The sequence below is a fragment of the Myiozetetes cayanensis genome, unplaced genomic scaffold, assembly GCF_022539395.1.
Source record: "Myiozetetes cayanensis isolate MyiCay16 unplaced genomic scaffold, myiCay2020 scf15, whole genome shotgun sequence".
Taxonomy (NCBI): domain Eukaryota; kingdom Metazoa; phylum Chordata; class Aves; order Passeriformes; family Tyrannidae; genus Myiozetetes; species Myiozetetes cayanensis.
The window spans coordinates 14,488,737-14,501,344 of record NW_026087159.1 but is presented as its reverse complement, the minus strand read 5'-3'; the positions used below and the strand labels follow the sequence as shown (position 1 = coordinate 14,501,344).

At 53.7% G+C, this 12,608-nt stretch overlaps 1 protein-coding gene across 4 annotated transcripts in view; it reads left to right on the top strand.

Annotated features, from left to right (window-relative positions):
* Positions 1–12,608, top strand: part of FRMPD3 (FERM and PDZ domain containing 3) — a 56,082-nt gene that overhangs the window by 32,017 nt on the left and 11,457 nt on the right. For all 4 annotated transcript variants that reach the window (XM_050310481.1, XM_050310479.1, XM_050310480.1 and 1 more), the window contains 5 exons: positions 32–168; positions 464–587; positions 1,164–1,253; positions 2,132–2,311; positions 11,802–11,946. In XM_050310481.1, coding sequence (XP_050166438.1) covers positions 32–168; positions 464–587; positions 1,164–1,253; positions 2,132–2,311; positions 11,802–11,946 — 676 coding nt within the window. The remainder of the gene's footprint in view (positions 1–31; positions 169–463; positions 588–1,163; positions 1,254–2,131; positions 2,312–11,801; positions 11,947–12,608) is intronic.

The following is a 12,608-nucleotide window of genomic DNA, read 5'->3' as shown; positions in this document are numbered from 1 at the left end:
GGTTTATCTGTGCCTCTCCTCCCTCCTGCAGAGCCGCAACGATGTGATCAGAGAGCGCTTCGGCACCGACCCCAAGCCAGAGATGCTGCTGGGGCTGGCTGCCCTCCACATCTACATCACCGTCTCAGCCACCCGCCCCAGCCAGAAGGTCTCCCTCAAGAATGTGGAGTGAGTCCTGCTCCCTGTCCCCATCTTCAGTGCCACCCTCCTTTGTGCCCCTTCCCTGTTCCCCTGTGTAACTGGAGTGCTCTCAGCAATGTTTTGGGGTGCAGAGCACGAGATGCCCTGAGAGACTCCCCTTGAGCTGGCCACTGGCTCCTGGCCTCGGCAGCAGTGATGCACAGCCCCTGGTCCCACCACATGCAGCCCGATGCTCTGGGACAGCATCCCTGGTTTCTGTCCCTCTCTGCCCATCAGCAAGTGTCTCAGGCCTGGCATCTCATGCAGGCTTCTCTCCCCACAGGAAGGAGTGGGGCCTGGAGCCCTTCCTGCCCCCCTCGCTCCTGCAGCTCATCAAAGAGAAGAGCCTCCGGAAATCCCTCTCGCAGCAGCTCAAAGCCCACCAGCACCAGCCTGGCGGCACCAAGGTGAGCCCAGCACAAACTGTCCTGGTTCAGGGCTGCTGGGGTGTCAGCCTGCCCCCAACCCCAGCCTGTTGTCCCCAGCTGCTTGGGGGCTCCTGTTATTAAGCCCCCTTGGATGTGAGATAAATGCTAGGGAGACAGCCAGATAGACACTCTCCTGAATCCACTTCCAAAAGCTGATCTGGGTTTCAGGGAGTGCAGTGAGGTTGAGGGGTGAGATCAGCCGAGATCCAGCTCTCAGCTTGGCTGAGGTGGCACAGATCAGTTTATTGTTATCTCTTCTTCTGGGCTTGGAAAGCTCTGGAGGCGGCTGCTGAGCCACTGCCTTGGTCCCTGCAGCCTTCAGAGCTCCCTGGGGAGGGGGATATGTACCCCCCAGGAGGGTTATACATCAAGCATTGGGGCTCCTTCCTGGCTGTGCCTTGCCTCTGAGTTAGCTCCTGCTGGCACAGCCCATGTCTGGAGTTTCCTGACAACTTCCTGTCCATTCCTGCTGGAGACCCCCCCAAGTTTGCACCAGCCTCTTGCATTTCCTCCCCCTGTGCTCATGGTTATCATCTCTGTGATGTGTTTTGTCAGGTCTCCACGGCCCAGGCCAAGCTGCAGTACCTGAGGATCCTGAACGAGCTGCCGACCTTCGCTGGGGTCCTCTTCAACACAGTGGGGCTGGTACGGTAATTCGGGGTGGGCAGTGGCCCTGAGTGTGTGCTGGAGGGGAGAGCCAGGGGAGCTGTGGCTCCCACAGAAATTACTTCCCTCAGTCTCTTGCTCTCCCCTGACAAGGTCCAAGCCCACCCAGTAAAGCCTTCAGAGCCTCTGCTGTCAATAGGTTGGATCTTCAGCTCTGCAGGGTCAGGGTCAATTCTGTTCTTGCCACCCTGATGGGCAACTAGATGACCTGCTCAGTGAAGCTGGAGTAGTTTCAGACATGTTTGTAATCGTGGCCTGGCAGCATCTGATGTGGGTGCTTTGCCCTTTTTCTCCCATCTCTGACACCAAAGCAATGACTCTCAGCCCTCCTATGAGTTGCACTATGTGTAAGGAGTACAAAGCATTTCCTTATTCTCTTCTGCACTGCTCTGCCCAGCTCCTCTTCTCCTCCATGTCTGGCTTGAAGCATCCTTCTAGACCAGAGCAGGAAAGATCCCTATATCCAAGGCTTTGGTCTTTGTTCTTCTCTAAAATACCTTCACTCCCTCCTTTGCTTCCTTCTCTCAGAGGCAGTGTCAGATCAGGCAGATTTGTAACACGCTCTTACTTTTGTGTAGTGACACCAGTGAGCCTGAATATTTCACGTGGACAGCCAGTTCAGAGCTTCATTTTAAATAGCCTTGGCATCCTGCACGCTGTTCCCAGCCCTGCAGAGGGGCTCAGGGAGGCAGGTTCATGGCAGCAGCTTCACCTGCTGCTGCTCTGCAAAGGCCATCGAGACCTGACCAAGATGCCAACACTGAGGCTTGGCTCCTTGGAGAGGGCCAGGCACAGCCTGTACAGCCCCAGGGTGCCTTTACTCACCCCTGTCTGTCTGTCTGTGTGTCTTTCCCCAGGATGAGAAGCAGCCAGCCACCACCCTGCTGGTGGGACCCCGGCACGGCATCAGCCACGTCATCGACCTGAAGACCAACCTCACCACGGTGCTGTCTGAGTTCAGCAAGGTCAGCAAGATCCAGCTGTTCAGGGAGAACCAGGGGGTGGCCCGGGTGGAGACAAGCATCCTGGATGCCAAGGTAGGCGCGGGTGCCGTGGAGGCAGGCACCGGGGAGAGGGGCTAGTGTGCGGTGTGAGACTGGGGGTCTGGGGCCAGCCTTTGGGGGGATTCAGGTCACAGGTGCGTGTTGGAGCGTCTCCTTGGGGATTTCTAGAGGCTCCAAAGCCCCTTCCACACTGCAGTCACAGGACGTGTGGTCTGTGGCACCTCCCCTGCCAGTCTGACTCCTTGTGCCACGTGGGCAGGGACTGGTGCCGAGGGCCACAGGGATGGTGGTGCTCTGGCCATGACCCAAACACCTGCCCCATGGTCTGAGCAGGGTCCTCCAGAGGCAGGACAGCCCAGGGCTGGAGAGGAGCAGTACATGGCCATATCTGGGCTGGGTGCAGGTACTGGAGGGGACTGGGAGGGTTTCTGCACTAACAGCACTGGTGGAACTTGTAGAGCCCTGCAGGCCTGCTGAATGAACTGGAAATTATGGGGGCCATGGGTGTCAGGCTCAGAGTGTGAAAAGAAATCACTGTGTCCCTGGTCCAGCAAGCTCCCCCAGGTATCTTGCCAACTGCCAGGGGAGGATAATGGGGGCAGGCACGAGGTTATCTGCCTTTGAGTCTGCTGGGGACATGTCCCAGCTTGCTAAAATCCTGAGCAAAGGCCAATGGAAGATCCTTAGGATCTTGTGGCTGCTGGACCGGACACCAAGAAAGCAAGCAAAGCTCTTGCTGTATTGCTGACAGTTTTTCTGAAGGGTTTGGCACCCATGAGGGTTGAGGAGGGGTGGCAGGGCCTGACAGGACCAGCAGTGCACCACACAACAACTAGCAGGAGAAGGAGGATGACAAGACACAGGGCTCAGGAGGGAATGCACACCAAGGAGTGGGCTCTGTGGGCAGTTGTAGTCTTGCAGATGTAATCATGGTGGATTTGTTTAGGATTCTTCTGCTGCCTTCTGTCCTGGTGGATTTTAGTGCTTTTTCCCACTAGGCTCATTAATTCCTCCATCGTCTGTTTTCCTGCTGCCGCTGTGCCTGGCCCAGCAGATCTGCTGAACTGCAGTAATACCCCAGTAGCCTCTGCCAGAGTCACATTAATCCTCACCCCCTCTGCTTCAGCTCTCCCCTCCAACAGCCTCATTGAAGAAGCCCTTTTTCTGCATTCATAACTCAGTGGTTATTTGGTCAACTGTAATATCTGTAACATTCCCTCTTCTGCATCCCACTGAGGTCAATTGTTGCCCAGTTAAAGTCCTGGTGTCCTGCTCTGGCTGTCCCAACCCTTCAAAACCCTCAACCTCCCCTATTGTAGCCTGGACAGGTGGAAACCCTCTTTGCCCAGCCCTTCCAGCTGTCTGGACTGTGCAGATGCCCCCTGGTCTCCTCCTTATTGCTCATAGAGCAGGAATAACCAAGGGACATCCTCTGCACCATGAGTAACCCTGCTGGTTCCTCCTGGTGCCTGCACCCCTCGGATCTGTGTGTATAAAATCACCATATTAATGCATCAGTAATAGGCTGGTCACAACCCTGTGACTGCTCCTGGCTCCCTGTGAGCGCTCAGAGCGTGGCTGTCCCTGCTGTCATGTAGCTCTGTGGCTGCTCCAACATCTGCCAGAGCTGGGCAGGGAGATGTGTGGCACTGGCTCTGGCTCCACTGGGATCATGGTGGGGTGCCGCTGTCCCCTCCCTGGTGGGGAGAGAGCAGTGTATCCCCCCCTCAGCACAGCCTGGCCCCAGGAGCGACAGATGTGCTGGAGGCTTAGGTGATGCTGGAGTCCATCTGCTGTGAATTAGGCAGCAATTCCCACACAGCCTGTCCACAGATCCCGCTGTGCTGCTCCCCTCAGCCGTGCTCTGCAGCACCAATCAACTCTGTACCACTACCAGCCCTCTCCCGCTGTAGAAGACTCTCTCCTGTGTCCCCTCTATCCAGCCCCCCCAAAGGCTGGAGAAAAGCCAGCTCACATCCTTCCCCCAAGCACAGTGGCTTTATCTCCGTGAGAAATTCCAGGCAGCTGCCTGGAGCCACCAAAAGCCCCTCTGCCTGCCTGGAGTGGAGTGAGCACCCCATCTGTGGATCTCAGCAGGCTCAGCAGCACCCTGCCAGCACTGAGGCTGCTGTCATCTGTCTTCATTTAGCCTTTATCCAAAGGGCTGGGATTTAAAGCCAGAATATCTGCTCCAAAATGAGGCATATGCTAATCCTGCTCAGGACAGCGATGGATGAGGCAGGCTACGAAAAGCAGGCAAAAAGATCATTACCTCGCAGTGCTAATCTGCTTTCTACAATTATTCTATTGCACTGAACGTGTCACTGGCTAAAGCCCCTGATTGCAAATAAATCTGTTTCTGGCTGCAAACAATTAGAGGGTTGTGCTCAAAGGAGTGTCCTGACTGCTCTGTGGACCTGTCAGATCCACATCACCCCTGGGAGCCTGTTGGAGCCCCGTGGATTGCACTGCAGGACGGGGTGTCCCCCTGGGACGTTGTGCCTGGTGCTGCTGCAGGGTGGAAACACAGGTGGTCAGTGATGGTTCAGGGGTTTGTGCAGAAAGGCCATCTTGAATTTCTCAGGGCAGTTAAAATGATGGGTTAAAGAAAGGGGTCAGGTCATGGAGCATCCATGGAGGTCTGAACACCCTGACTGAACCAGCAGTCCTTATCCCCCTCTGTCCTGTGACCACAACCCAGACTCACCTGCCAGGAAGGAGCTGGGGGAGGTTTTCAGGTAACAAGCAGGCTTGTTGGATCTTGAGGAGATCGTAAACCATTTGCATTTATTTCGGGAGCAAAAGAAATGGTGTTTGTCTTATGAATTATTCACTAGGTAGTTAATTGGTTTGTTTTGGAGCTTTTCCATCCTGGGCTTCAGTTTCTGTTTAAAACAGCACATTTGGGATACAAACCCAGGGCTGGTACCTCTGCTTTGCCTTCTTTAGCTTTTTGCCACTGCAAGTGCAGCAAGGAGGGGGCAAATGCTGACAGGACCCCTCACAGAGGAGCAGAGGAACAAAAGCCTCCAGGCCTCTGCTCCTGGTTCCAAGAAGGATTTTTGTTCCCTGCAAGGTCTGTGAGAGCTGCTGGGTAGGACAGGAGCAAGTTTCATCTCAACAGTCACGAATGAGCAAGGCAGGTTTGCTTGGGAATGCTGAGAAAGCTCTCAGCCCTCAGCTGGGGGCAGGACAGCACTCCCCCAGCTGCGCTGAGTGGTGCAGCTGTTTTGCAGGATTTCGTGGTCATTCCTGTCTGGCAAAGTCTCCTCTCTGATGTGGCTGTTGCTTCTCCTTTCTTCCTGCTGCACTGTGGACTTGCTGGTGGTCAGGCATTGATTCTGAGGCTCGTAGATTTGCTGGGGGTAGGGAGGTGGCACATGGTGTCTCCTGTGATTTTTATGCATTAAGTGCAGCTTGTGCAGGGGGCATTGTCCAGGGCTCAGGGGGCCCTGCATCTCCCAGGGGAGAGATGCATCTCCCTCCTGCTGCCTGATAGTGCTGGGACCAGCATTTGAGTGGCCAGTGCTTATTATCCAGTTCAGAACTGGGCTTCAGGCATGCATCTGCTCTCCTCCCCAGTGCAGCACTGCCAAGTCCTCTTTTGCCTCCCAGTATCCCAGGAAGGACAGTGTCAGCATCTCCTGCCTGGCACCTGGACAAGCCCAGCAGCCCTGATGGGGCACAGAGGGGTGGATGACTGCCCACCACGCTCACCCAGGCTCCCCAGTGCAGGAGGAGTGGGGAGAGCTGCCTCAGCCCCAGGCTCCCCTGGCTGTGCAGCTCTGCAGCTCCTGCAGAAACGGAAGGTTTGTTTTTTACTGAAATGCCTTTTCCAAGGGAGCATTTCTGCTCTCTGATTTACACAGCTACACACCGCTGGGCTTTTTCTTATTAACAGTCTTGACTTTGGAAAAAAGGCTGCTGAAGCACTCTGAATGAGAATGAAGGAAGAATGTTTGGGGGACAGCCGGATCACCTGAGCCCAGACAAGTGTCTGCAGCTTAACAGAGGAGCTGTCCCAGGCTGTGCCCTGTCCCTGTGCTGGGCTGTGGGGCAGGAGCACAGGGTGTGTGGCTGCTGGACAGGCATAATTCAATCAAAGGCATCGGGGTAATTGAGTTCAGTCTCCAGCAGGGCCTGCAGCCAGCCGGTGCTTAAGCCGAGATCAAGACTTGACAGAGGAAAACAAAGGCAAAATTAATTCACAAAGGTCCCTGGCTGCTGCTGTGCCCAGAATCTGGGTATTGATCTTGGTGTCCCAGGGGCCCCTGGCGTGCTTCCAGCCTGCCATGAAAATAAATACCATGCACAGCTGGGGTCCAGCCTTTCCCTCTCCCCCTGGAAGGAGCCAAGGAGCCCCTTCCCCTCACTGCAGATGTGATGGTGACCCCTCTGAGCCCTCCCTGCTGGAGCCGGCCCCGAAACCAGTGGTGCTCCCCCAACTGAGCGTGGCAGGGACATGCCATGGCTGCCCAGGCCAATGCCCTCTGTGTACTTGCCAGATTGTGGTCTGAAAATTGTGGGGAGCCCCATCCCACTGACAAGGGCAGGCGAGGCCAACGCTGCTCCTGCCCGTGCAAACAGTGACTCCAGCCTATCGGATTTTTCCATGAAGAGCAAGGCTTTGGAGTGACGATGGACCTGGAGGCTCTGGTTCCTTACGCTGGATCCATCTTTATTTGCATGAAGCCGAGCTGAGACACTGTCACCTCGTGGGAGAGAGGGAGGGGTTGAGATCTCCTTTGGCTCAGTACCTGGGGTGGGAGGGGCGGGCGCAGATTCCTGCTCGCAGTGGAACATAGAGCAAAGCAGTGGGATGTGGAGCAAAGCAGTGGGATGTAAAGCAAAGTAGTGGGATGTAGAGCAAAGCAGGGGGATGTGAAACAAGGCAGTGGGATGTAGAGCAAAGCAGTGGGATGTAGAGCAAAGCACGTCCCAGTGTGCGGTGCCAGCCCCGGCGCCACCCAAAGCGCTGCCTGCAGGCACCCAGGACAGGAGCCAGCCAGAAACACAAGAGTCAGACAACACGTGGAGAGGATGAGTTTCCAAACCCACAAAGCCAAATTCAATTTGTTCACTTAAAAAAAAAAAAAAAAAAAATTAAAAACTCCTCAACCAAACAAGCAGCCCTCGGGCACCCAGTGGGTGTGAAGAGAGCCTGGGTGTGCTGCAGCCTGGGGAGGCCTGAGATGCCTTCAGCAGATGGGAAATGTGGAGGGTGCCAAAAAGCACCAGCAGGCTCTACTTGTTAGAAATCCCCCCGAGCCTTTTGAGTAGCCAGGGGGAAGATGAAAGCCAGCCAGGGTGGCAGCTGCAGCAGTGATGGGAAGGTGTCTTGCAGCTTCCCAGGACACAGCAGCGTGGAGAGGGGACATGGCAGCAGCACTGAAGCTGAGAGGGGAGACCCCCACAAGCTTGCAGTCTCTAGAGGTACCTCTCCATCCAGTTTCGTAGGACTGCAAGTCCTACACACAAGGAAGTTGTTCACCTGGCAGAGGTGGCAGCTTCTTGAACCCTAAGGAAGGAGAGACCTGCAAGAGGTCTGCTGCAAACCAAGGCATTGATCAACAGGTGGGAAATTGTGGTCCTAATCACAAGCAGCCTGGTATTGATGGAGCTGAGTTAATAATGCTTAAGGGGAGACAAGGAAAGGTCAGTGTAGAAGTGAAAAATCGACTGCTGTCTCGTTAGGCCCAGGTGCCTGTATTATATAAACTTGGCAGTGCACCTCAAGTAAACCAGGGAACATAAATTATGTAAATTCATCTCCCATCTTTCTACAGCACTGCACTAAAGAATGCAGGGTAAGACCCAGAGTACATGATAAAGGGGGGGAGATTAAAAGGAAATGCACATAAGCTTAAGGGCTATCATATGCATAGATTTTCCTGCATAGGTCATAAATTAATTTAAATATGAGGATTAAAATCCTGGACATAAAATTTCCTTCAGATGTCCTTCTATGAAACCTTCACCTTTGTCTCAACAATAGAATACCTTCCAGAAGGACACTGAGATTTGATTTAAAGTTAGGGCATAATAGAAAAAACACTATATCATTAATAAGCTAATGCAAAAGTTATCTCCTCCATACAGTATAAACGTATTTTGTTTTACTTTCCAGAGTGACTGGTTGCCGAGCAGCAAACTTGGAGGGAAAAACTGTCCATTCCTCAAAAGGCCTAGAAATTCTAGGAAACCATTATGAGTGAAAGATCAAAACACCAATAATTTCAGGCTGGTACTGTACACTTAGATGTAGAAAGAGCATTCTCTTTAAAATTACCTTCTGTACATGTTGGCATATTACAGGTCAGAGATGAACCTTTTCCTGGGCATCCCACTGGGAATCTGAATCAGTGCTGACAGGGCAGGGAGCAGGGTCCTAGAAGAATGGCACTGGTTTTGCTCCTGCTGCATCCTTCCCTGCCTTCCAGCTGCTCACAGAAGTCTCTCTGCTCTACTGCACCGCTGGGTTTAGAAAACTTATGAAGATTCATGCTCTTCCAGGTTGCTGCCTTTTTGTCAGGTTTGGTTGAGATTGAGCAGCAAGTTGAAACAATTGCAGGGAGACACAGGGATGTTCCATGAGCCCCAGCCCTCGGGCACCAGGCCAGTCCTGATCACAGGCACGAGCCTTCCCTGCTTCTTGCAGGATGTTTCCAAAGGAAAGGAGGCCAATCCCATTTGCTGTGAGCCGTGGGTATCACAAGGAAGCCCCAAAGCACAGCCCTGCCTGGTTCTCACTTAGAGCAGCTCCATGCAAAGCTGCCCTGAATTTACCATTAGCACCATCAGTTGGAAATTTTTCGTGCACCTGTTCACAAAGTCAATGTTTGCTCAGCTCTCCTGTGCCTGGCTGTCTCTGCACGGTCTCATTTGCTTTTCCTGCGTGGAGCAGGGTGACCAAGGTTGCTGATGCCTAAAAATAACATCTCCATTAGCTGCCATCCTTGATACCTCATCTTTGTGGCCTGACTTCCCAGTGAAACAAGGCTGCTGTGATCACGTTGTCTTTTTGCCTCTTGATCCCATAAATCACTCTCAGATCTGCTGGCCATTTCCAGGGGGCTGTGGCAGGAGGGTGGACGTCCCAAAGGCAGCTGAGCTGTTGCAATCTCAGCAAAACCACCTGGGTGAGAGGAAGGCAGAGATTCCTTCTTGTAACCCCACGTGGCAAAGACTTCTGTCCAGACCTCTGTTAGTGAGGAGCAGAGAAGCTGCCAAGGCCAGGGGAGATGCACAGCCTGACTGAAACAGCTTTGCTCACGTTCAGTGTCTTTGTGAACAGCCCATAATCCATCAGCAGGACACAGAGCCCTGGCAGTGTGGGCTCCCAGGCCATGTGGAGATCACCAGAGTGCTGCAGCTTAAGTGATTTAATCCCTAATAACAATATTTGAACGCTTGACAATTAGAGAAGAACTCTCACGCAGCTTCCTTGTCAAGATGTGAGAGTAATCATTTCTAAGACCCCATTCTAAGCTGTAATGCTAATCAGTATTAAGATTCCTCTTTTTTTTCAGAGCAGAGTGCCACAGTTAACCCCAGCATGCCAAAGCACTGATTGCTGGAAGCTGTTCTGGAGGCTGAACTTGCTTGGACACCTTGGTAGGGAGGTCACAGCAGCTGTTCACTGCAACCATCGCTGCCACAAAACAGAGGGGGCAAAATGCACAAATATCTCTTCATTCAACAGATGGCTTGAAAAAACCCAAGAAAGCTTAGCCAAGACACTTGTTTTAAGGATGCTTCAGACACAGAACTGGAACACGTGGTTTCCTTTCATCAGTTCTGTCAAGATTGGCGCTGGGCTAGGAGGGGTCACCCCCTCACCTGCCTTCTTCAAGCTATGTGGAGAATCTCTTCACTACTCTCTCTGTCTGTCTTGATACTTCCCTTTGAATCTGTGTCATCTCAGGTTTATTTTCCAAGATGCAGAAAGAGCCTTGTCAAGTGGGCAGGGGCAGAGCCTCTTGGCAGAGGACGTTCACCTGTCAGGCTACTTCTCTTCCCCATCGAGTTATTTCTTTTCCTTTCTCTTCCTGCACAGCAGCCAAAGAGGGAACTTTTTTTACCCTGGCCCAAGGAGAAATCTGCCCCTGCCAGGGGCTGGCATGGCTTGGGGATCACACGCAGCTCTGCCCAGGGCTGATGGCTTCACACCCAAGTTTATTGCACTGGATGGTCCAGAGTGTGACGTGCTGGCCTAAGGCGGGTCCTCCTCTGCCAGAATTCACTTGGTGGCTTAAAAAAGCAAATATTGAGCAGAGCACAGAACTGGCCAGTGGGCACCAGGAACCTCCCGTGGTTATAAAACAAGAAAACCAAAATAGCTTTAATGTTTTTCACACTGCGTAGGCTTAAGTGGTTTTTAAAACAGGCTTTGTGTGCTCTGAATGTGGTAAATGAGTTCCTCAGAGTCCTGGAGGGCTGTCAGTGTGCAAGAGACTGGGCATGGCAGGACGGGCAGCCTGAGGCACAGCAGCTAAACATGCCCCAGCTGCCTCAGATAAGCCCTGTAACTGGGTACAAAGGTCCTTTGGGTAGGGGTGCTTTGTGTAAGGGGTAGATGAGGGCAGGAGCTGCCTTGCCATGACTTTATTGAGGGCACTGTCAATTATTTTTCCATCTCATGGGTCTGCCTTGAGCAGTGCTGGGGGCTCAGGCCAAGCGTGAGCCACTCGACTGAGCTGTGCAGGGTCCCAGCAGTGCATAGGAGACCTCACTGGATGGGTAAGAGTGAATCCCACCCCGACAGCTTCCCCAGGAGAGCTCTCCTTCTCCTTGGGACAAGCTGGGAGTCAGGGAGTTGTGCTGTCTGCTGCTCAGCTGTGCCGTGAGGTGATACGTGTCACACAGATCGTGTCTGGTTTTTATTTCTCTTTAAAGCAAAGATCTTTTTTAGCATGCGAACAAACGCTCTCCTAAAAGGGAAGACACCATCTGCTCCCAAGCACCAATTTAATTTTCCAAAGGGATAGATTTAAATAAGATCCACAGGCTCGGAGTGGTAGCTGGGGGAGCCTGTAATGGGGCTTGGCCCCTTTGGCATCTTGCTGGAAGCAGATGTCTTGGTTTATGGGGGGGAGATGTGGTGCCTGCAGCGGAACAGGGGTTCTGGCAGCTGGAGACTCCACCAGTTCCCTGAGCTCCCAAGGTTAAACTGGTGCTTGCAGGTAGGCTTAGAGCATCGACAGGCAGACAAGTCGATCAGAAGGCAGTTGTGTGGGGGCTCTGCCATGCACAGCCTGTGCCCAGTGGGGCTCCAGCTCTTTCCTCATCCTTAGGGAGTGAGCAAGCAGGAATCACAGCTGCAGCGAGACGCTTTCTTGTGCACAGCCATTTGTTGGGTGGGCTGGAGCAAGGACGTGCACCTGGCTGGTTTTTTCTTGTGCTGGAAGTGCCGCCAGCTCACCAATCACACCAGTGCCGGGCCCCAGAGCAGCCCCTGTGGAGCTCTGCTCGCTGCCGGCTGAGCCTCGTGGCCCTCACGCGCTTTGCCTCTCTTGCCTTCCAGCCGCTGGTGTTGCTGATGGAGTGGCCTGAAGCCACCAACTTTGCCTGCCTCATCGCGGGCTACTGCCGTCTGCTGGTGGACTCCAAGAAGATGATCCTGTCCAGGGCCCCCAGCCAGCCACCCCCACCCCAGATTATCAAGGCAGGTACGTTTCAGCCTCCCCTTTCTGTGAGAGCCCCCTCCCCAGCCTCCCCCTCCCTGTCCTCCCTCCACCCAGGGCTCTGCAGCGTTAGGAAGGTGAGGGGTTTCTCTGACATCTCCCCTCTGCTCCCATTCACCCCTGGAACAAGCAGACTCCCTTTTAACCAGAAAGCAAGGAGCAGGGGCACAAGTCCTCACTTTGGATAAGCTCTGACTTGCGGTGTCAGCTCAAGCCGTAAACACTCACTGCGAGTGTTGTTCTGGCAGCTCCTGGAGCAGATCCAGGAGGTGCTGTGTGAGCAGACCTGTAGTGCTGCCAGCTGAATGCTGGATCCTCACAGAACAGCCAGTGTGCTGCTGCAGGGATGCAGCACACGCTCCTTGGATGGCATCCCGGCTCCAGGTGAGGGTACACGCTCACTGGACTGCATTCCTGCTGCCTCCATCCTGGGGGTCTGAGCTGCATGGGCAGCTCTGCAGGCATGGCTGCTCTGCTGATTTCCCAAATCAGGAAGGCAACTTTGGTGTCCCAGCTTTTCAGCCTGATGCAAGGAGCGGAAGGCTGGTCTGGGCACAGCAGGAGGTTCTGTCCTGACAGGCACCGATGCTGTTCCTTGAGGATGGATTACAGGTGTGAGTCACCCTCAGGAAAGATCAGTGATTCCC